Raw genomic sequence first — 25329 nt, forward strand, 5'->3', positions numbered from 1 at the left:
ATGCTCCTCTCTGTTAGTGTTTAATACTGGTAGTGCTTCACTGGCTTCATGAATTACTTCTTCATTTACACTTGCGTAATCTGTGATAGTTTGCAAATGCTGCAGAGTGTGAAGTTGCTTTGGCATGCTGGAAATCTCTGTGGTGGAAAAGATACTTGGTCAGTGAGATTTTACAGTACTAGGCACAATTCTTTGCATATAAGTGGGGCCAGAGATAGGCAAATAGTCACAGTATGGTGGGTAACGAAAAATGAAAGCCTGTGAAAAAACTTCTGATAAGATCTACTTGGGATATTTGAGGGAAAAGTTGCTAGATCTCCCTGCATGGGTTGTAATGGTGAGGTAAGTTGGTTCCTAAGCCTGATGTGTTCCTATGCATTTTAAAGAACCTCCTTCCAGGAGGAAGTTTCAAAATATGGTTTCCTCTTAGAAATGGGTGTAGTGCAAAGTACCAAGACTGTGGTACTCATGATGATGCTATGGTGGACCTTTAAGTTTACTACCTAGTGTTCTTTATAGTGAAGAATGCACCTGGTTGTAGGGGCTTTGTAAGAAATGTTGCTACAGAACAGTGAAACACAATTAACAGTCATATACATAGTTCTGCTCAGCCCATTTTACAGATCCAGCTCATCATGTTGACAGGAATGATACCAAATGTTTACAGAGAAGGGTTGGCAGGGCATAGAAAGTGTTGCACAAATATCCAGCTTGTTTCATATTCTTCTAGACTATCTAATAACTTGTACGGGAATCCCTTTTGGTGTCCGAGCAGACAGAACAAACAGAGAAATAAAGCTATAAACTAAGGAATACAGGACCGTGCTCCAAGTCTGCTGTATGGTTATGGATGAGATGGGAGCAGTTGTGATGGGAAGGAAATCCTGCAACTACAGTTTCACTCACAGTTGCTTCTGTGTACTGCTATCTACTGTTCTGTCCTCCTGTTTTTGTGCCAACTTATTTTTAATGCCAGCTTGGCTGTGTTGGCTCTTTAGCTGCATGTCAGAGTTCTGCATGCACTGAGACCCTAGCATAAGCAGTCGTGTCGTTTTTACACGCTGCTAAGGCTTTGTAAAGGTGTCAGAGCAGCAAAGGGCTGAAGAGTTGTCTCCCACACACACTGGCCAGGCCTCTTTGTTCAGCTTTCTGACCTTGTTTCTGAAGCCAAAACTCTGCACCCTTTCAGATTTGGGTGCAGCAATCCAGGCTTTTGATTCTGAGGTATGTTTTTCATGTGCATAGCATCTTCTCTTTTACACTATAAGATGCATAAAATAAGGCATGTTATTTTAGGCCACAAATACAATTTTAGCAGTTTGAAAGATCAGGCAGTGTTTTCCACACATGTGAAAATGTCTGTCATCTCTTTTATCCGGAAACTTTCAGTAAGTTTTCAGGAAAAGGAGAGTTGCAAGCATTGCATATATCAGTTTACAATAACATTGTGCTAAAGCTAGTAGAAAAGCAGAATAAAGAAGTTATCACTAGCAGTGATAATTATACATTTCCTTGTATTGTCTGTGAGTAAAACAGATTGGCAAGAGGCAACAATTTCTATCTCCAGTGCTCATCAGTTTTATACTACTTCCCAGTGAGCTGGAAGCCAAAGGACAGGAGAAGGAAACTGAACCATGGATAAGATAGTCTAGGTCAGCTGTTTCTCTGATAGAGAGGTTATTTGTTCCCAGATTGTACTTCTGCAGAAAAGTATAATTGTTTCCACATTGGAGCCTCAGCAGAGAAAGGAAAATTTTCTGTAGTTAACTTGTTTTCCCCCTTAAATATTTCTCCATTATAGAATTTAATTTTGTAATCATGCACTAAAATAAATGGTGCTTTAATTAGCTCAATCCCCCAGAGTCACATAAATTTGTATTTTCTTTCTTAATTTGTAGCCCAGTTAAAATATAATTTTAAGGCCTTGTGCATCCTACTTTGTGATCCAGTATCAGAGAGAACTATTATGTTACTGTGCTAAAATGTATCTCAAGGCGATCAGAAAGGAGAAATTACCAAGTCTTTGGGCGAGAGCATCTCAGAAATATTGCACTCCGTGGTACATCTGAGTTTGAGTTTTGAAGTAAACCTTGAATACATGAAAATGCATGCTGTGAAGCATTATTTACTTAGAGGGAGAAATAACATTGGGAGCTGTGAAAAGCCTCGTAGATTTTCATAAGTCACTGAAAGGAACCTGATGATGGCAAATCCCACTGCTGTCAGTGTTTCATTCATAATGGAGAAATACAAGAAAGGAGAAACAACTACAGTTGAGCGAAGTACGACTATACCATTCTAGCCCTATAAGTAGCTTGTATATAAAGCTTAAAAAAGCATCCCTGTTCTCAGTTAAGGCTTCAAGGATTTTGGTAGATCTTTTAGCAACAGAACTCTCTGTTATGGGGAAGCAGGACCTGAAGACCCTAATGGTTGTTGTCATCTCTTCATGCCTGGGAGGCAGGATCAGGGAGCCAGTGCTGCTGGAGTGCTTGGTGTCTGGATCTGCAGTATATGGTGTGTGTGCTCCCTTGTTTTGGTAACTCCCACGGGTGCAGCTTGGAATAATACTATGAGTGTGTTTTTTCTTTTCAGCTTAACCCGTGCTTTAAAGCTACAGGAGACACCAGATCTGCATCTCTGCTGCCTTGCGCGTTTCAGTGTAGAAGCTTCCACTGATGCAAAATAGTCAAAATGTCCTTGCATCTCAACTAATTGCATTCTACAGTTGCTTTAGCAGGTGTAGGCCACCAAAGTACCACACCTTCTTTCGCTCAACAGATGATGAGACTTCAAACCCAAGAATAGTGTCCACATTCATAATTCACTTAGATAGTAAGAAAGATACTTCAAACCAAATGATACCAGTATTTTTTGTCTTACAGATACTAGCATCTTCTTAATATATAATGAAGATCATAAGCGCTGTGTGCTAGCTCAAAGTTCTAATTCAGTGACTACTGCTCCTTGTGTTCAAGAAAATGAGTCACAAAAATTCAGGTGGGTCTCAGATCACCAGCTTATGAGCATAGCATTCAAATTGTGCTTGGGAGTGCCTTCGAAGAAAGACTGGGTTCCGATCACTCTGTATCCTTGTGACAAGGCTAGTGAACTTCAGCGATGGGAATGCAGAAATGAGACTCTTTTTGCAATCCAAGGGGAAGATTTGTTTTTCAACTATGGAAACAGACAGGAAAGGAATATTATGCTGTACAAGGGATCTGGTTTATGGAGTAGGTGGAAAGTCTACGGAACCACAGACGATCTGTGTTCTCGAGGCTATGAAGGTAAAGTTCTATAAATTAATATCTGTGTTTCAAACTCATTTTTATGTGCATCTAATTAAAATATTTAGAAATGTGGGAAAGCTTCCTTCATCTTGTTAACCATCAATGAGTGTGACTTCTGGTGAAATCAGCAATACTTGAGTGTGTGTTTTTATGTTTTTTGAGGGATTCATTTTGCTTTTTTGTCAAAGTTGTCAATGTTCTGATACATAATTAACTCTATGTGGTAGTGATTAATTTGGAGAGGGGGATAAAAGTCTATGGTTATCCAGAATACATGTATAACTATTACACAACAGTTAATGATAGCTTTTACTGTTTACGTGTGTACAGAAGGACGTAGTGTATAGTCTGTTGATTATGGATTTGTTGTTGTTTTGTTTTTTTTTCCCTTGGGAAGCACATGTGAATTATGCTGCAAGGATTTAATTAAGCCTTTCTATCTTCAGCTCCAGCATATCGAAGATGCCTTCCTAGGTGTTTGCAGTGAGTCTCAGAGTTAGTGATGAAGCGTTAGACAAAGAAATAATGTGAAAAAGTTATGCATGATACATTCATACATATACACATATATTTATGATGAGTATCTGGGAATACATTCAGCTTCCCATTTAGTATTCTTTGATAAACAGAAATTGGCACAGAAGGAGGGAAGGCTGATTACAGTATTAGTCCTTGGTCTAACGCCAGAGTTAAAGAACAGTAGCAAAGCAAATTATGTAAAGGAGGCAGAGGAGAAGATGGAGTAATGGCTTGCCATTCCTTCCTCCTTTGTTTTCTCTTTGTATGATGACATAGAGTGACCTTGGTATGTCATCTTTCTAGCAGTCCCTGCCAATCCGTATGTCCTCTCATCAGTGCATGTGCATTATATGTGCACACACAGAAAACTGCTTTAGTTACTTTGGTAAGTTTCATTGACTCATGTTTCTCCTGAAACAAAAAATATGTTTAGATGGCAATGGAAACTTCATTTGGGCCTGGTACATTGGAGTCACTCTGTGGTATATATTTTTCAACTTTATACTTACATGCTCTTGCCCGTCTATAGTAGTCAGCAATTGAGTGGGTTATTGACAGAACAATCAGCAGTTGTTTGTACTTAAAAAGAAAATTGCTTAACTGTGTGGATTTTATACTTTTGATTGTTATACATGTAAAATTTAGCACCGGCATATATTTGTCTTGGCTCAATCAGTTCTGGTCAGTGGTCTCTGTAAGCAATTAAAAAGTTTTCTCATCGTATCAGCTTGGATTTAAAGAGTAATATTATCACTGTCCTATTGCTAGAACAGTTTGTATACTAAGCTAGCAAGCTCTAGCTCTGCTTGCTCTAATATGCTATAGTGTGACCGTAAAGGTGAACTGATATATATCCCATGTTTATTACTGCTTATGCATTTTTAAATTGTTGTGTCTCCTTAGATACCTACACAGTGAAAGGAAATGCCAATGGAGCACCTTGTGTATTCCCCTTTAAGTTTGGTGATAAATGGTATGCTGACTGCATAGATGCTGGGAGATCAGATGGCTGGTTCTGGTGTGGAACCACTTCAGACTTTAATGTTGACAAGATGTATGGATTTTGCCCACAGAAATGTAAGATTTGTGTGTTCAAGATTGTACTGTGGTGTTATTCAGCTGCCTGGAAATATCAGCATCCTTATGTGTTTTACTGTACAAAATGCAGTTTGAAATTGTGCATTTTTCTGTCTTTGTGCAGCCTGCTATCCTTTTAGGAGCTACTTCAATATGCAAATATAGGGCTCAGCATAAAAAAAACCCAAAAACCAAATGACTAAATCCAGGTAGAAGTATGCTAATCGTATGCTGGCATGTGTAATTACACCATTTACTTAAATGCAAAGTTAATTAGTATATGCAAAAGACCACACAGAAGTTTATGCAGCAGAATTGGAAGCTAGAATATAGCTTAATTGAAAATTAGGACCGCTTTGTAGAATGAGTTGCCTTTTAAACATGAAGGAGCGTGCATGATATTTTTACTAAATCCTGGTATTTCCCAAGTCTATTTACTATGTTGTAGTTCTGTATTTAAAATCAATGAGATTTTTATACTAAATTCCCTGGTTTAAGTACGGTTAGAGTTTTAACTGTGAGCTTATGAATGTACAGAATTTATTTAGCAATGTTGATATTACTTTAAGCAAATTGGAGTGATATGCCTGTACGCATTTGAATGCTTTTAAATTTGAATAAAATTTCTCTGAATTTCTGTAAAATATGTGCTAAGCATTTTGCCTGCATTTGCCTCCTTTCCTTCTTCTTTATTATTGTGTTTTGCTGGAGAGCTCTAGTCAACTGCAGTCGGAGCTAAGGAGAAAAACATCTTTCCTCTGATGTGAGGAAAACAGTGTGGGTTGATCTTAACTGCTTTGATTAAGTATTAGTGTCCTTGCCTGATTTCCATGAATATTGCATTCATTATTTCAGACAAATAAAAATGGCATGGTTTTTTTTTTATTATGCCAGTATCATTTTCAAGCTACTAAAAACATGTTGGGAATTCAATCCCATTAGTACAGCACATTCAAGATCAACTTTCAAACACTACCTGTCTAGCGTTCTTTGAGTACAGAAAATAGGAGGTATCATTAAATTTTTTTTTAATTCTTTGGCATAATTCAAGGAAATCCATTCAGGTAGCTGTGATTGTTTCTGGAAAAAGCTGCTTTATGCTGATTGCCTGCATGTTTCCTTCCTGATTCTTCAGAACTGGTTATTAAATATTCAAGTTTGGGTCATATAATTTAATGAAAGACAGGCTGTAGCAGCAGAAGTTTTAGACCGCCCTATGAAAGAGAAATGCACTGCATGAGAGAGAGGTTAAATAAGTAAATAAGTTAATAACCTCCAACAGCACCTTTAAATGTAGAATATTTAAGTCTTTTTATGTTAAAGTTTATTTAATAAGATTGAAGTGTTTGTTGTATCTTAAACTATCTGGAGGAGCAAAAGTGCTGATGTGGAAATATGTGATGCAGGCTATTTCAGCTGTTCAGACTGTGGCCTAGACATACAATGAAATGATCATTGTTGAACCAGTAACTTTTTTTTCATTGTGGGCATAACCAGCTCATTTTGGAGAGGGCATAGGAGTTTACTTACTACAGTTATTACTCAATAGAGGTGTAAAAATTGTTGACCAGTGGAGGTAACATCATTGTGAGTATGACCCTTTATTTGGTGCTTTAAAAAGAGATGCTTGTAAAGTGGTGTTAGAAACTTAAATCCCACAGGAAGAAACTGAGAAGTGTCATTAGTAGCCTAGGAAATACCCATTCTTTACAGGTTACACCATGTGTTTTTGAGCTCTATGGTTCACTGCAGTGTAAAAATAGGCGTTGGAGAAGAAAACAGTTGCAAAGTGTAAGATCATTAGGAAAGTAAGTCATGAGTTATGCCTATAGATGTATTCAAGTGGACAAAAGTCCATTGAGGCCTCCTTGATAGATGAAAGACCTAGAATTTCTGTGAATAATAAAGACAGCCTTGTAAGTGATGCATAAAAGTTGCAGCTGAATAGAGAAGAAACAAAAAGTGCAGAGAACGAGGAAATTTAGTCTTAGTCTGGTGTGTTAATCATTGGGCAAATCTGCATCCTTGTATTCATTCACAAATACTGAATTAATTTTTTATGAGAGGCTTTCTCGCCCTGCTGCTGTTTGAAGATGTTTTGAAGAGGTGTTTCATTGTTATTTTGTCTGGTTCAAAATGCCTGGTTAATTGGTCATCTAAGTTGTAAAGTGTGATTTGTATCGTTTCTTCTGACTTGTCAGGAACTCATAATCTGATTTCAGACCTCACTAATTTATCTAGGGGAAAAAAAAAAAGAGAGAAGCATTTTAGGAAGTTATCTAAGTGAAGACAATCACATGAAGGAAGTTTAGTATACTTTAGACCTTTTAACTGTTGACAGCATTATATCTCTATAGACCACATTATAAATTCACCTAAATGGCAATGTCTTTATTATGAGATTCCTTCCCCACTGTATGTTCAGAGAAGTGAAAACGATTCTTTCATAGTTTCTCTAGTGAGATTTATATTACATTTTTATTTGCCATGATTCTATTCATGCTGTTTCCAATGATACTGAACTGAGGTTACAACTTATTTTGGATGGATGACTAAACAAACAAACACATTTATTGTTACTGCTAGTTAAAGGCTACATTTCAGCTTGAAATTAAAATCTCCAGACTATTACCAACCTCCTGATTTTTCCATTTCCTAATTTGGGAGAAATACTGTATTTTGATATTATAATTATGTTGGCATTTTAAAAATTATAAATATAATAAATATTTGCATTGATCGGGACTTTATGCCTTTCCTGTAAGCCTGAACTTGTCTGACAAGGATATAGCCTGAAATTCAATGTAGTTTTAGTCTGCTTTGCTTTGCTTTAAAGGCTGAGAACTTTTAAAGATGTGAATGAAATCTTTTGACTTGCTATGTTGTACTTTTGGGACTTTGATAATTATTATAGTGGCAGTAGATAGTTCTCGCTAATTTTGGTGTATACAAAATTTCAGTGATTTCTTCTGTGTAGGGATAAAGTTCAGCTTTTTTTTTTTTCTTACTCTTTTTTTTTTTCCCAGTTATGTACTAAGGACAGATGTGTTTTAACATTAATTTAGTTTAGCTACTAAAATATATCATCCCAAAATACAGTTAATCTCATAGAACTTAAATATTTTCAAAACATATTTTCCAAAGTTCAGATGTAAACTTTATTTTTATGAAAGACCAGAGTTCTACAGGAGAGCACCATATGCAAGTCAGTCATAAATTAGGAGACTGGAGGAGTGAGGAGGAAGGTTGAATGAATGCCAGAGACTTGTTTTACCTCTTCCTCTGTAATAATTGAACAAGACTTATAAAATCCTTTCTATCGAGTCAGAGCTAGTTTTCTTTATTGAAATATAGATTTTAATATCTTTGCAATCCCTATTTTATCCTAAGCTTATTCTTAGGATTTTATGGTCTTGTAGAATATAGTGTAGTGAAGAAATTTTGCCTTCTGATAGTCATAAAATATTTTGGACAGAAGTTGGTTTGTTGATAATGATATCAATGAATCAGATGAAAATCCATTTTTAATAAAGTATCAGTATTATGGTAGATTGTTTGATTTTTGTTTTCTAAGGCTAATTCAAAAAGAAGCATTTCATATATTCTGTAGACTGTCAGATATAATACAGGAAAAAGTAGAACTGGTTACTGACCTGCTGACATTTAATGTGTGTTATCCTCTGTCCTGAGTTTTGTTTATTGCACTGTTTTCCTCTTGTTTGCACGGTTAGGTTTTCTGAGCGCTCTGAATTCCGAAAAGGAAAAGACCTCTTTCTCAAAAATTTTCACAGCTTGCAACTTCAGAAACTCTGATACGGGCTGCAGGAATTTCAGTCATTTTCCCATTGTCAGCAGATATAAAATGACCTGTGCTATATTCTGCGTTTCTCATGCAACTTTAATCTCTTTATGGAGAGGTATTTAGCTCAGTGTCAGGGCCTCCTGCAGGTTCCCTTTTTGGTAGAGCAAGATCACACTGTTGTCTGGTGCTTGTTGTGGGGATTCAGTTGAGAGGAGACAGGAGAGGCTGCTGTACTGTAAAGAGTGTGGTACCTTGTGTGGACACTTCAAATTCTGGGCCCTGCTGGATGACATTTTCACTGGTTTGACATTGCCTAAAAGTGTCAAGATCAAGTATTCAAGGAGATCAACAGTCAGGTCATGTGTCAGAGAAGAAAGCGTGGTCATATGTCAGATAGATGCATAAGCAAATCAGGAACTGCAGGAAAGAGTGAGATGCTGGTAATGTAAGTTGTGTGTTCAGTGCCTATGCCTGATTACCTCTATCACAGTAAGAAAATCCATAGCCACTTTACATAGTACCTAAAATTTGCAAAAATTGGGGTTTCTTATTTCAGAAAAGTGATCAGCTTGATGTACACCTTAGCTAGCATGAGTCTGAAGGTTTTTAGTCTTTTTCTGCACAGTGAGAAGTCAACTCTTTTAGCATAACTTCAGGCACTTATCTTTTATCTTTAAACAGCAGCTTTGTTATACCAGGGAAAATAGTGACATTGTTTCCTTACCCAGGTACTCTGTCTGTATGTCTGTCATGGTTTAGCTCTGCCCTGAATTTATGAACACATTAGAGAGCCCCAGAGCTCCTTTCCAACCAGTTCTCTATTGCAGTGGTTAGGTTTGTGTATTTTTGCTAAGCAATTTATTCTATATTTTTTCTGGCTTCCTCTTTATGATCAGTTACAGCATTTCTTTTTCTCCCTACAGCAAATAGTATTAATTTATTGTGGAATATTGATCCTTTAACAAATGTCCAGTACCAGATAAACTCTGACGCATCTCTGAAATGGCACCAAGCAAGAAAAAGCTGTCAACAACAAAAGGCAGATTTATTAAGCATCACAGAATTGCATGAACAAACATACCTTACAGGTAGAGTAATATCCATTTTTTAAAAAAGCGCATTATTGTAGCAGTGACATTTATATAGTATGTTCCATCTTGAAAATGGGTATTTGTTCAGTTCTGGTAATTAGTAGATTTAAATTTTATATGGAATGATTCAGCTGAAATTTCAGACAGATAATGATTATTTTATCCTGATTTAACATTGCTAGAAACTTAACAGTACCATAAAAAATATGACAATTAAGTAATGCAAGCAATAAAGAATGAATGTTGGAATGCAGGAAAATGCAAAATAGTTTGTAAACTTAAGATGGAAATACCAAGATTGCATCCTTTTTGTACTCTGCTTGTTGTGTGTACTAGTCAGTGGTTTTTGCCTGTCTTTTTAAAGCTGTCATATCTGCAATATGTGCTAAGGTATGAAAAGCAAGAAGAACTAATAAAAAACAGGACTTACAGATAGCTTGTTTTATTTTCAATGTCCTTCAATTTTTTTTAATTAATTTCAGTAAGGCTGTGAAAAAAATCAGTCCTGAATTTTTCCTTGAATACAAAGAGACAGTCTCCTTTTTTATTACCTTCTTAGCCTATGTACACAGATGAAATAGTCCCCTGTTTCATCTATTAAATAGATCAGAAAATATTTTGAATAAGTTACACCAGTTGGATGATAAACTCTTCTGTCCACATGTTGTTCTAAGTAAGTTCAGAGAATCAGGGAGTGGTTTGGATTGGGAGAAGCATGTGATGATCACCTGGTCCACTCTCCTTGCTGTAGGCAGAGACATCTTGCACTAGATCAGGTTGCTCAAAGCCCCATCTAACCTGACCCTTAATAGTTCAAGTAGTGGGGATCTGCAGCATCTCTAAGCAAACTGTTCCAGTTTCTCAACACCTTCATTGTAAAAAAATTCTTCATTATATCTGATCTAAATCTGCCCCCTTTCATTTTAAAATCATTGCCCCTTGTCTTGACACTGTGGGTCTCAGTAAAAATTCTTTCTTGTAAGCATCTTTTATATACTGTGGAAGATGCTATTTATGAGCATCAGTTTACAAAGAGCATGCAAAAATGTAATTTTGTTTTCTGTTGTAATACAATTTTCCACACCTAAAAATGTGAAAACTCTTAAACTAAATGAAAGATGACATGTTTCTCAGGTTTAGCATAGTCAGCTTAACTAAAATGTTAGAAGTTGTTAAAACTTGTACTGGGAAGAAGGAGAAGCAGATGGTTTAGCTAAAATTCAACTCTGAAGTTTTGAGAAAGTGTTTCCTCTTGCTCTGTGCTTTCAGTGTCTCATTTTGTCTCTGTTATCTAGGTTTGACTGGTAGACTGAGTTCTGCTCTCTGGATTGGCCTTAACAGTTTGAATTTCAACAGTGGATGGCAATGGGTTGGTGGTGCTCCTTTTCGATACTTAAATTGGGTTCCAGGTAAGGTAAAATATGCTGCAACTAAGCTTAAAAATTTGATCATCATGTAACATATTTCTTTTCTAGCACTCTATTCTCCTGCTATTATTGAGCTTGTTTCAATGCTGAAAGATTCTGACTGTGGCTATAAATCCTATGAGAAGCAGCCCTTATACTAGGAATATGTGCTGGGCTTAATTTATTAGTCACAATGGAAATGGTAGTCTCAAAATCTGGAGGAAAGTTTTAGAAGTCATGTATTTACACTTCATTTGTATGTCTTCTTAATTTACTTTATTTCTAGATGAATACAGAATAAATCTGATGCTATAGGTGTCTTCATTTGTGATATTAGACTGGCCACCATATGTTTGTTTGTTTGTTTTAAAATTCCTTTCCTTTCCAGTTTGTTTTGTTTATTTGCCTAACGATTGGCTTTTCAGTTTCCTTCCGGATTAACCTACCCATGACATTACCACGTATCAAAATGAAATTGTTAGGCTAGTCTATCTTAAAGCAAACTGAGCTACTTCACACCTGTAGTTGCAATGTTGAACTCCTATGCCATCTGTCGGAATGGTTGGACTCAATGATCCTAGTGGTCTTTTCCAGCATAATGATTCGATGATTATGTGATCTGTAAACACAGGGAAAACAAGGTGCTTTTCCAGTTTACTATTCTGAGTACTTATGTTAAGATGTCTTTTTGCAGGACTCTTGTTTCCTTGCATTGGCTATTCAGGAAACCTTTGGAGAGTAATTTAAAATAGATGTCTGAAGTTATGCAGTGTAAATACTCTATCTTATTTGAGCATGTCACATGTATTTAATCTGTAGTAACTATAAATGCATGCTCCATTGTATCATCCAGTGGCTTCTTTGTGTAAATAAGGCCAAAAGCACAATTTATGTGGACAAACTCCTGAGTAGGTAAGCTTTGAAGAGTGAATTGAACTACTTTACAAATATAGTCCTCCAATGGAGTGAGCACAAAAGGCAAACAGATGGGTTGAACTGAGAGTTGCTGTGAAGGTATTTATAGGTCTGTCATCCAAGAGCGCTGATGAGGATCTGCATGTGATGAAGAATGGGGGAAAACTGATTGTGAGGTGAAACCAAAGTGGCAGGGTGAGCTGTTTGTGTTTTTTTTTTAATTGCAGTCAACTTTCAGTTGTCCTGTAAAATATTAGGCAGGTTTTGGTGTAACAAAAATGGGCTCCATTGATCTTTAACTATGTATGTTTCTTAATTTGCTTCAAAGTTAATACTCTTAAGTGCATATAACCTATTTTATGTTTGTACTATCTCCTTCATGACTTTACTTTGGTACCCTACCTCTATTTCATCCCCATTACTCTGCATGTTCAAGAGGTAGCTGCTTCCACTAGTATATTTTAAAAGACATTGTGGAAGCTTCATATTCTTCCATCTTATTAGCCTTAAATAAATAACAGAAAAACATTTAAACTAAAATTAGGCTGATTAGACATTTAGGGGATCTGTCTGTCAACAAGTGAACTTTTTTGTACATTAAGACAATTTAAATTTGTGTTTTTGAAGTAAGCATATCTTTTCTCATATGGGAAGAAAATATGACTGCAAACATAAGACTAACTGTAATCTAAAGTAGTGAAATCATAATGGCATAAAACATTTTTAGTGAATGATCCTGCACACTAAAAATATTGTTTTGTTCTGTTTATTGCTGAGCAGTACTGACAGTTGTTTTTTATGTAGTTTAGTGGCATGTGTCCAGAAATGAAGGAGAACCCATGTTAAGTTTAATCACCTTAGACCAGATCTCAAAAAGTTCATTTGGTTTATTGCAAAAATTTGTTCTGTTCTAAAGGTTCTACGTTTCTCATAGATGTTCCTGATAGTGCTGATGATTATTTTCAACTGAAAATATCAAAATATTCTGCTATTATGGTATTGTTTAGACAAGTGGACAAGAAGGTCACATGAGCAAAATATTTACTTACTATTTTTCTGTCTTTACTGTTATACGAAGTACAGAATTTCACTGGCTTACTGAACAGTTTTTTCTCCTAAAAACTTGTGCTTTGAAGTTTAGATGTTCTTTGTTTAGAAAGGGGAAAAGACCAGTCAAAGTAGTTACACTCTAATATTTTCCATCAAGACTTTGAAGCTGTGGAAAGGCTGTTAAATTGTGACCTGAATGAATATCTCAACTTGTGGTTGCTGTGAAAAAATATCTCTTGAGGGAACGAACTGCGAACTTCCCTTTTCAGTCTAAAGCACTGTGAAGAATCGCAATTGTCTGCGTGTTAACATATCTTAAAGCGTGGAACAGATTAGGATGCCAGGGTAATTGGAAGGGTAAACAGATGTGCTTATACTTTGTTGTTGTTGTTGTTGAGGTTTTGTTTTCTTCTTCTTCTTCTTTTTTTTTTTTTAAAGGACATCCTTCACCAGAACCTGGAAAAGTCTGTGCAGCATTAAATCCTGGCAAAGGTGCTAAGTGGGAGAATCGAGAATGCGATCAGAAACTTGGCTATATCTGTAAACGAGGAAATGCTACTTTATCATCTTTCATTATTCCTACAGGTAGGTTTGGTAAAAATCCCTGAAGCAATTATTAATGACCAATGTTTTTTAATATAGTTGCAATAGGCATTTGTTACTGTGCATGATAAAATCAAACAAAGGTTTCTGCAGACTGGGGCTTGACCAAGATTCCCTGTAAAAGTAAACAGTCTGTACTTCCTTTTTGTTCTGGCCTCTCTCCTTCCTGTATAGTAATCTTTCCTCAGTAGCTTTGAGTTCTGAATTGCAGAAATAGCGGAGTTCTCTTTTCCAAAAACAAGCAGATGTGTTCAGATTTTTTTCATAAGATAAAAAGAGAAATAATTTAATGTTTTAAAAAAATGATGTAATTATCTAAAGCCCCATGTGCTCAGTGAAATGAATCTATTTCTTCTCATGGTCATTTTTACTACTTAGGTAACAGAGTAAGTCTGCCATATCTATATATAAAATTTATATTATAGAGATATAAAATTTATTTATTTTTACATATATGTAGGAAACTAACTTAGTTATAAAATTATTTAAATTATATATTTCTTCAGAAGAGATGTGATTCTGGCACTTGCCTAATGCACATAGGAAAGGCTAAACATGGCTAAGTTTTCACAGCTTTATTTAAACCAGTTCACTTATTATCTGTCTGTGTACTATAAAAACCTTGTAACTTATTCCTCTGTTTCAGCAGTCCTTCCTTCTGTTCTTTCCAAGTTTCTTTCTCTTTCCAGGATGTAGAGTTATCACCTAAATCCACTAACATTATTTTGTATAGGTTTTAAAAGCAGAAAAGTAAACCATTACTGGATTTCCAATCCATTTATTAATATACATTATTGGCAAACCAGATGCTTTGGAAAACTCAGTGTTTGGCATTTAGCTTAAAACCCATGTTTTTAATGTTTTTCCTGCTTTTGCCAATGTGTAACCAGTACGGACAAGAACATTTAGGAGAGACACTTCTGCCTAATCTGTTTTACTTTATTGCTAAGAGAAAAAACCACAAGAATAAGGTAGTGTCAAATTAATTAAATATTGAAATCAATATTTAATACTTAATACATCAGTATTGAAATAAAGCATATTTGTTGCTTTAGCTTACAGTGCATATTTTAATTATTTTCTAAATTAAGATGTAAAGTATTGCTAGTATTTGTATGCAGCTGATAAGCAGATAGTTTAAAGGTTGTCTGATGTTATTCAGTTTGTTATTCAGCTCAGCAACCTGCTCAGCTTTTCAGGTTTCACATATCAATTCTTAAAGACTGATGCCTATAAATGCATATACTATCAATTCAATATTGGCTGCTATCTTATTTAGATTTAATTTCAGTTTGAGGATCTAATGGCCATTTCTTTCTTCCTGGCCATTAGGCTTTTGATTCTCCCCCTACTCTAGTTTACTAGTAATTTGGAGGGAGAACAGAAATGAGGCAAAAGTTTTCAGTTGTACAGAAATTGCTGAATAAACATGGTGACAGATTAATCAAAGTCTGGCAGTGTTTGACTTCATAAAATATTTTCCAAAATGTCTCGTGGAAGGAAGTCATAAAAGGAATAAGCATGTGATCATGCAAGGTGTTAAGTGCCCTCAGTTTTTAATGATGCACTGGAAAACTCATGGCAGATGATGTTTTCCTGACTAGGGTTCCAGACTCAAGAAATAATTTAATTGCAAATTCATATATGCACTTAAATTTAAACACAGAGGCAGTCCTCTGAAATTTTAACCCTAGAAATTACAGTTGAGTCTGACAAGGCAGTATCTGAGGACTGTGGGACAGAAGAGCATTTTTGAACAGAATATAATCATGCTTGTATCCAAAAGTAGAGAAAAATCTGTACAGAGTATTTATTTCTGTTGGAGATGAAGATTTTCAAGAAGCCAACAGCTGTACAGGGTTTTTTTGTAGTAGAAGTGCTTTTTCCAGCAGGGGGCCACACCATACATCTAAGTAATATAGAATCTTAGGGCTTTGAAACATTTGTCCTGTGATACAGCAGACTAGATTAATAAGTACGTGTTAGTTTCACCTGCAAAACTTGTTAATTTTTTAGCTTAGTTTTCTGAGGAAAGGCTGTCTATATGTTTCCCTGCACTAAGTCACTGCCAAAATAGATTTCATCCCAGTCCAACAAGGTGGAGTGATCTTAAAGTTTCCAAATTTTTCGTAACATATTTGATTAGAAGAAATAAATGCTCTTAGTGTTGCTGTAGTGATTGTTGTGTAAACTCTCTCTTAGCAGACCACGGAGAACAGGTGTGAGGGAGAGAAATCTGAATGCCTGCATCATGAGACAAACTTCAGCTAGTGCTTTCGCCCTTTTAGACACCCAAGTCAATCACTATGAGATCTCCAAATTTCAGGAAACCAAGCTTATTGTTTACAAACCTATTTACTCAAACGTAGTTGAGGAATAGCTATTCTATGCTTACAAACTTCATTTCTGTACTTTGAGTTATTCAACTGGCTGTTGACCGATACTCCCAGGTTCTATTCCACCTGGCAGCTTTCTAGCCACTCTTCCCTTAGCCTGTAGTGTTGCACAGTCTTGTGGTCCAAGTGAAGGACTCAGCATCTGGCCTTGTTAAACCCCATACAATTGGGCTTGGCCCATCGATCCAGCCTGTGCTGATCCCTCTGCAGAGCCTTCCTTTCCTCGCTGGAGGAAGTAGCTGTTCTGGAAATCTGTGTTGTGACACCAAGTTCCTATTAATCATCAGCATATTCCAGTTGAAACACAGTATGTGCTTGCAACCTGGGCCTGACTGGCCATGACTTTGGATACCTACTTCAATATTTCTATGGAATAAACTCACCGTTACACACAAACACATCAGTACTCCTTCCCTAGCATAGGCAAGGCTTCTTTTTGCCAACAGAATTTCTGCAAAGATGCTGTATTTGTTCTACTCTATATATTGGTGTTTGCTAATCCCATCTGCTGATTATGAATAAAGTGCTGCAAGAATTATAATTTTTTACTACAACAGCAATATTCTGTTTATTATATGTTTGGGTGGCACTCCTCCCAAGGCTGAATTGTTTGCTGAACAGCAGTGTTGGCAGTACTCTGTTCTGTTGAACTTTTTAAAGCATGTTTTAAGCATAAATCTTTTTATTTGAAAGCATAATTTTCTCAATGAAGCTTTTCAGAAGATTTTCTAAATACAATATTCTTATTTGAGTTCTCTTGTGATCCTGTAGAACCTATTATTATTTCTTTACTAGTCTAGCAAATGGGATGAATCTGTGAAATGCTTAAAGTTTTGGGAAAAAAATTACCCTCATAAATATGTTTTGTAGACCCACGTTCTTTACATATGATATACAGCGTGGGGGAGGGAGAGAAATACTGACATGAGTGTAGAAAAATGATAGAGCACACTTCTGCCGACCTTACCTTGTAGTATGTATGTATAAAAGAATATAAAAGTCAAAACTGTGTTTTATGATAATCTTTAATTCTGTGTTTTCGTAAAATGCAAGCTCTTGTTTGCAACTGCAGTGTTCCTTAAAAAAAATCTGGAAGTTTCAACTTTTAATTATGCGTGCAGATTTTTAGCTGTGGACATATTTTTCAGCTCTGCCATTCTTCATTAAAAAAAAAAGTGTTTGTTAAGTCGTTCCTCATGTGATTTTCAGTCTTTATTTAAGTATAGAATTCTGAAACTCTTATGGTAATTTTTCTTTTCAGATACTAATGTGCCTATTAGATGTCCTGATCAGTGGATGTCATATGCTGGCCACTGTTACATAATTCACAGGGATCCCAAAATATGGAAAGATGCCTTAACATCTTGCAGGAAAGAGGATGGGGATCTGGCGAGCATCCATAATGTTGAAGAGTACAGCTTTGTTATTTCTCAGCTTGGGTACCGTGAGTATTTTTTTACAATAATTATATGTATTTATACTAAGAAAATAAAGAGTTTTACATTAACCCCGACCTCCTGATTCTTGGGTCTGCTTCTACCTCCCGTTAATAAGGAGAGTAAACCATCTTTCAACCATTTTAGAAGCTGGAAGGATTTTTACTGTTGGTCTGCAAACACAGATGAAGTGAAGCGAAGTCTGTTGGTTTGAGCCCTATTGCCAGCACTGCCATGTCCCTATTTTTCAAGTCATGCTGCCTGTGTTTCTTCTGAAAAAAAGGAAGCTGTCTGTCCCAGTATGTGAGTTCAGATGTGCCTCAAATTAAATACAGTAGTTAAATGCTTGGTTTCTGAGCACACACTCAAGTTATTGCAAGGCAAAGTAGGCTACAGATCCTCTGTTTTCATTGAAGAAGATGCAATCACGCTGATGTTGAGGAAATTTTTTAGTTGCTATTGTTTTACATGAACTTGATTTTGCATTTAAGGTCAGTTACTGCTTTTTGATGGGAGGAGCGTGTTCGTGCCTGTGTATAGTTCTTTGCAGTGACTGATATTGTGAGCTGATACACTTTAGTTTTGTATCCCAGCCAACTGCATGGCCACTTGTGCTTTTCCTCACATTCCTGAAAGAGTGATTTGTTGTTCTTTCATGACCAACATGAAACTTTTGCTTTTTCAAAGGAGGTTATTAAGAAAAGTGAGACCTCTTGATTAGACGTTACGACATTTGAAAGAAGTTAGACTCTGAAGGAAATGAGTTGTGTTTTTCATTTTACTTCTTAAAAGTAGATTATTTCATAGTTTAATGTCTTCTCCAGACCTTTCCTGAACTGACTTCATTGCACTGTTTTTGTAAAAGTGGATGATTCTGAAAGGCAAATAGTCCTGAAGGAAACCAGTCTTCTCACATATGGCATGCTCACTGCAACAGACTATTTTGAAAGCATTCTTTTCAGAGGAGTGAAATTGGAACAACTAAAGAGGTCTTTTAAGGCAGTTTATGACAGGATCATATTATCCTTGTTCACCACTGAGATGAGAGCACCATGTATTGCAGTACCTAGAAAGGCTTGTCTGTGTCAGAGCTCTGCTGCACTGAATGTTGTACAAAAAGAACAAAAGTTTATCTTTGTGCAAACAATTCACAGTCCCATACTAGGACAGAGGAGGAAGAGGTACAGTGAGATGAGTGTTGTCATAGCAGCCGAGCTTTTGTTGGCTTCGCCAGCAAAGAAGAACTTTAGAGAGGAACATGAAGAAGAATAAAGAAGTGCATTCTAGGTGTTTACAAGGAAGCCCAGCATGTGATACGGCACAAAAATGGCCCAATGCATGTCTGAGAGAGTGGGAAACAGCTTATTTTCAAGTGTCTGTGAAAAAAACCCCCAACTTTGGTATTTAGCCACCCAATGTTAGAGATGATTGCAAAACTTAATTACAGTTTTCTTCTTCAGAAGTGAAAATGTTATGTAGGAGGAGGCTCTGGAAATGGGTCTTGACCATTTCTGATTTGCAAGGCATATTTGGATGACTTTGATGTAATAATTTTGACAAAGAATCCTTTGATTGTTGATTTTACCATGGCATGAGCCCACTGCAGCAGGAGATCTGGCCATGATGAGGTGCTATGCTAAATACTTAATAAACACAGACAGAAAGATTTTAGTAGATAACTAAACAAAAAATAAATTAAAGAGCATGAGTGGCAGTAGCTGAGGAGTTAATGACAGTATGATGAGTAGTGGAATTGGAACAGGTTTAAGTTTTGATAACAGAGGAGAGTTTAAAGGAACATACTAAGATGAGGAACTTCTGAACATAAAGAGCAGTCTGGAAGAAAAGGTAAAGCTGCATGTCTGAAAATGGAGCCTGATGTCCTGTGAATCTGAGCCCTTCTTATTGGAGGCAAGACAGTAAGGACCATATGGATGAGCTGTGAGGTATGATCAAAGATGGGAGGGAAAGAAAAAGGAGAGAGAGTTGACTCCATTATAGTGACGGGCCTTGAGGGTGATTTTTGCAGCAGCTTGGTTGCTTAAAATGGGAAGCCTCCATGTTCTGGTAACTAGCAGATGGTAGAAATGTCACAGGAGAGTTTTACATTGTGGGAGTATCTAGGTAAACCTCCATCTGAAATATGTCATTCAAAAAGGATTACCTTGGAGGCATTGACCTTTAACTGTTTTCCAGGCAGTTCTGTTGCTAGTGACAGCAGCAACAGGAAAGAAATAGTTCCAGTTCCACTGAAAGGCACACTCCCATAGCTGATGTCTTTTTGACCCACATCCCATTTTTAATTTCTATGGGTGATTTCACTGCCAGGTTGACTGTGGTCAGTCTGGATAGAGGATGTTAGAGGAAGACTTAGGAAGAAGGCAAGCACTTTGATTACAAATCAAACAGGAAAAACCTGAGTGCTGTACATGGGCTGTAAAAATGCAAAGTCATAACTGGTGGAAAAAAAATGTTAAAAAGTAGTCTCACTGTCTTTCATGAGGTATACTCACAGTGAGTAAGTTCTAGCAACCAAGTAGTGCATACGCTGCTTAGTGCATACTTTCCTTAAACTACTGCCTAAGTAAAGGACCGTGCAGGCAGCTGGTTAGTGTGATCTGAGTCACAGTGCTCTGGACAAAAGGACACACCTGCTGCCTTTAGCATAGGCTGGATGACAGACAATACATAAATAATTAAAAAATAACTGATAATAATCCTGATGACTGATGTGGATATATGAGGAACAGTCTGCTCTCTTTATGAAACTGGGAGCCTTAATTTCCTGTGACTGCATTTTAAACTTTCTGAGAATCAATTATTTTCTGTTCCATGAAGATAAAAGTTCACATCATATAAAAGGACTTTTATCATCCTTGTTAATGGTATGTTTCAGAGCCAGCTGATGAGCTGTGGATTGGGTTGAATGATCTCAAGGTTCAGATGTATTTTGAATGGAGTGATGGGACACCAGTCACCTACACCAAATGGCTTCGTGGAGAACCCACTCATGCAAACAACAGGCAAGAGGACTGTGTTGTTATGAAGGGAAAGGTAAAGTCATGTAGCTATTAACTTAATTATATCATTTATCATTTTGGGCTTTTTTCTAAGCAGGAGCACAAAGTAGGGGTTATTACTGTTTGAAGCAGCCCTAGTAGAAGTGAGGTTGGAATAAGGTAGGAGTTACAGGATTAAATGAGATTTAGTTTTTTTAAAACGAGGAAAAGCATTAAATACTTAAAAGCATAGAGCATCATTTTTGAAAGACTGAACCCCACTTGACTGTAATATTCTGCACTAATGTCCAGGATGGATTTTGGGCAGACCACTCTTGTGAAAAGAAAATTGCCTATATCTGTAAAAGGAAACCCGTATCAGAAGCTCCTACAGAAGAAGAAACTATTGACATGAGCTGTCAGAGGGTAAGTGAAAAGAAAGCTGTCTGATCTGAATAGGCTGCTAGGAATGATTAAGAGGATAAAATGTCATCTAGGTGACAAATAAAAGAGGAAAAATAGGTTCTGTTTTTCATCATTGGAGCAGTTGGCTTTCTTATTTCTGTGGTGTATCAAACATATGAATAAGTCTAGGTTCTTACTCTCATTTGGCTTTTGATGCTCCCCTTCTTTTTCTAGAACTTAAACCAGAAATCAAAACCTGTGGCCCCTGCAGCAGGCCGTTTTTCCTTGATTGACATTCAGTCCTTTCTAAGGAATTTGCCTGTACCAGCAGCTACTCTTCACCTCTGCCTGCAAGTTTTGTCAAAATTATTCACAGCAGGAAGGATGTGCTTGTCCACATACCATTTTCAAGACTTTGCCATGGCTCTGGCAGTGCACTTTATTTTGAAGGATTTGTTACGAATGCCTGAGCAAAATGAATCCATTGTGCTCCTTTTGAACTGCCAGCGAATCTGTTGTTTATTTGGTAATGTTCGCCTTCTGGTAACATAGTAATTCCAAAAAACCTACTGTAATTTGGTATGTCATAAGGAATCTTACTGGGCTTTTGTCTTCTCTGACAAAATTGCCTTTTCTCCCAAACCTGCATTACACAATCATAGAGGAAGTCTTTGATGTTTATTCCCAGTGTTTGAAAAAAGAGTACCTGGGAACCTTGCAAATATTCAACTTTTGGAAAGGCTAAAGGGATCCTAATGTTTGTGGGTGTTATTCTTGCCTGGACGACTAAGTGCAAACTTGTACAAAAGTCTCTTATAGATGAGAACTTGAAATCCATCAGAAGAAAAATTGTGTGAATTATAGCTTGTGACATTTTTCCTCTGTGAGCATATTCCTGAGTTAATGACACTTGACAAAACATTAGAAGACAGTGTTAATGTTAGTTAATAATAAACAAGCTTGTTTGAGGTGCCATTCCCTTTCTGAAAAGCTGAGCTGAAATTTGCTTCTCAAGACCATTCTCATGATTGCTCATGAGAATATGAGCTAGTTTAAATCCTATGCTGAGCTCTGAAGATGCATGGCAAGGCCTCTCATGCTTTCATAAGTGGAATGTATGGATTAAAATTTCATTATGAAAAAAAAGACATTTAGAAAAGCTGCAACATATGCTATCACTTAATGTTTATTTCTACAGGGTTGGAAAAGACATGGTTTTTATTGTTACTTCATTGGAAATACATTTGTATCATTTTCTGAAGCAAATCAAACCTGTGTAAGGCATCAGGCCTTTTTAGCAACTATTGAAGACAGGTATGTAAAAGTCTACCTGCACGAGGGGATCACATGAGGATTTAATATGTAATGTCACCTGAATATCAATATAAAGATTCTGATCTGGACAAAAGTCTTGCTTGAGAGGACAGCTATCTGTAGACACAGAACTATTCACAGTTTTTGCATTTATATTCAAATTCAGGACATAAATGGTTATGGCAAGGGAAAAAAGATAGAATTATGTTTTCTGTTTCCTTAATGGTAGTGGCTTGAGGATGGGTTTTACTTGAGTGAGGGATGCAGAATCCAGTTTTGGTTATTAAATGAAGATATATGGCTCTGAATTCTTCTCAAAAGGTAGTTCAAACAAGTAAGAGCATATACTTTTCACCTATCTGGTCTTCTCCAAATTAAGCTACTTTTCAAGGATTTAAATAAAACACAAATGAGGATAGAAGTACTTCGTACCTGAAAATCCATCACAATGCAGGGTTCAGTGTGTGCTTAATTTCTGAACAACTAGAGTGCATTATTGAATGTGGAATGCTGGGAAGTGAAAGTTAGGGTTAAGAAACAAAGCCTATTTTGCTTGCAGTTTGCTCGATGCTTCACAGTTTCTTTTATTTCTTTCTATATAATCTAAATAGATGTGTTTTAGTGTAAAAGCTCTTGCTGTAACAGATGACAACTCTCTATATCCGCAGCACTGCTGCTGTCATAAAAATTTTTTAACATTAACGTGGGCTTCAGACTATACCTTGTTAAGAGGAGACTTCTTTTATTTGTTTTGATTTCTTAAGAGCTGTTTATTTAAACACAATAATGAACTATGATGGGCTTTACCTCTATGTAAATTTGTTTCCAAAACATAGCTTTTCCTGCATGATCACTGGGTTTAATTTGCAGTGTCCCTTAGTTTGATAATTTAGTATCATACTGCTCTAGCCTCTACTTTTGCTTATTTCTTCAGTAATGTTGAGATTCCTTTTCCAGTTTTGAATTTGCCTGAAACAAGAAGTCATTAAAAAGAAACCCTCAAAAATATCCAGTGGTATAGCAGATAAGTCATGTTTGTTCTTTCCCACCAATTTCATGTCAGTCAATGATTATGTCACTTTCTTTACTGGACATCCAAAGAGAAGGCAGAATACTCTGGTATTCAAGCTTACAAAATATCTATTATATAATGTTTTGTTATATGCTTTGTTCAAGGAAATCCATGCAATCTATGTTTTCAAGAAGGTACAGAGAGAATTTGAAAATAACAAGTCTTTAACAACTTTTATAAATAAATTTAACAGTGTTAATGTAATGGTTGTTTCCTTTTGAACAGATACGAACAAGCCTACCTAACTAGCCTGATTGGCCTGAGAACAGAAAGATACTTTTGGATTGGACTTTCAGATGTAGAAGAAAAGGGAACTTTCAAGTGGGCTAATGGCGAATCTGTCTTATTTACACACTGGAATTCTGAAATGCCTGGTGGGTATGCTCTATATGGCTCTATACTGTTTAATGGGTCCGGTGCTCAAAATACATTGTTCACTACTTTAATTTTTTACTTTGTTGCTTAGCCCTCACTTGATGTTATAATTACTAATTGCTCTCAAATCTATCTGGCTATTTCTCAAGCATGCAGTGCTGTTACTAACTTCCTGCTTAGTGCAGAAATGAGTTTTTAACATGAGCTTGCTAACAAACTTTACATTGAAATCAAGTTTCTGATTTGTGTCTGTTCTGGGAAAGCCTGTGTTTGTACTGCTCTGGAAGACCAGTCTCTGCAGGCATGCTGTGCTCTGCTTGTGAGTTCTGCCTGTTTAGCCATATCCATGGTACGTTTGCTCACTGCATGTTTTGAGGTGTGCGAGATCACAGCTTGCATGAAGCATCTCTGGTCTTAGAGAAAATGGGACTGTAGGAAGGAACAAGAGGGCCAGTGGAAGAATTGTGTTTAATCTTTTCTCAGTTAATATTTTTCTGGCTTAATTGTGTTTTCCTTATTTACTAGTAATTTGAATGTGTCAGGAGTAGTGGGAATGCTCTGTGCACCATGAAGCCAATATTAGGCCTATATATAGCAAGTTCATTTTTGGCAGCCATAGTTAAATTAGAGAAATTTAAGAAACTATCTCTAAACTATCTTCAGTTTTAGTGAATATTCAGTTGCAGGTTATAATGTTGCTAAAGTCAGCCACTGAGGGGGATTTGATGTGAGGCACAATTCAATATCTCAGATACAGGCGAACCACAGATTTTTTTGCCTTCCGCTCCACTCCCCCCACCCTCCCTGCCCCCTTCCTGAATTAGAATCATAGAAGGTTTGGGTTGGAAGGGACATTTAAAGACTCATCTAGTCCCCCCTCCCCTTCCAGTAGATCAGGTGACTCAAAGCCCCGTTCAACCTGACCTTGAAGATTTCCAGTGATGAGGCATCAGCAACTTCTCTAGGCAAGCTGTTCCAGTGTTTCACAACCCGCATCATAAAAATATTTCTTCCTTATATCTGTTCTAAACCTACTGTCTTTCATTTTAAAATTGTTGCCCCTTGTCCTGTCACTACAGGCCCTGGTAAAAAGTCTCTCTCTGTCTTTCTTATAAGACCCTTTTATATAGTGAAATGCTGTGATAACCCTAACCTTCTCTTCCTCAGGCTGACCAACCTTAACTCTCTCAGCCTTTCTTGATGGGAGAGGTGTTCCAGCCTTCTGTTAATTTTTGTGGTCCTCCTGTGGACCCGCTCCAACATTAGAAACACTTTTGACCCTGTACAAGACTTAATTTCCATCAGGATAGAATATGATATTTTCTAATGTCTCATGACCCCCTAATGTTGCTTTTGTGTATTCCTGTTTACAACAAGGAAGAAAACGAGGCTGCGTTGCCATGAGGACTGGAATTGCAGGTGGATTATGGGATGTAATAAAATGTGAAGAAAAGGCAAAGTTCCTATGTAAAATGTGGGCAGAGGGAGTGACAGTTCCACCTGTTCCTACAACAACTTCTGTTCCCCGGTGTCCAGAAGGTTGGGACTCAAATAATCGTATTAGCTTCTGTTTCAAAGT

The 25329-nt window shown here is 36.7% G+C and overlaps 1 protein-coding gene across 2 annotated transcripts in view; it reads left to right on the plus strand.

Annotated features, from left to right (window-relative positions):
• Nucleotides 1-25329, plus strand: part of LOC104057663 (macrophage mannose receptor 1) — a 53295-nt gene that overhangs the window by 1683 nt on the left and 26283 nt on the right. The window contains exons 2-12 of one of the 2 annotated variants that reach the window (XM_054059437.1): nt 2886-3287; nt 4713-4886; nt 9612-9776; nt 11075-11188; nt 13589-13735; nt 17411-17593; nt 20482-20639; nt 20897-21010; nt 22188-22303; nt 23601-23749; nt 25128-25327. In XM_054059437.1, the coding sequence (XP_053915412.1) occupies nt 2886-3287; nt 4713-4886; nt 9612-9776; nt 11075-11188; nt 13589-13735; nt 17411-17593; nt 20482-20639; nt 20897-21010; nt 22188-22303; nt 23601-23749; nt 25128-25327 (1922 nt within the window). The remainder of the gene's footprint in view (nt 1-2885; nt 3288-4712; nt 4887-9611; nt 9777-11074; nt 11189-13588; nt 13736-17410; nt 17594-20481; nt 20640-20896; nt 21011-22187; nt 22304-23600; nt 23750-25127; nt 25328-25329) is intronic. The other variant, XM_054059438.1, reaches the window with a different exon arrangement.

Source organism: Cuculus canorus, chromosome 2 (assembly GCF_017976375.1).
Source record: "Cuculus canorus isolate bCucCan1 chromosome 2, bCucCan1.pri, whole genome shotgun sequence".
NCBI classification, from domain to species: domain Eukaryota; kingdom Metazoa; phylum Chordata; class Aves; order Cuculiformes; family Cuculidae; genus Cuculus; species Cuculus canorus.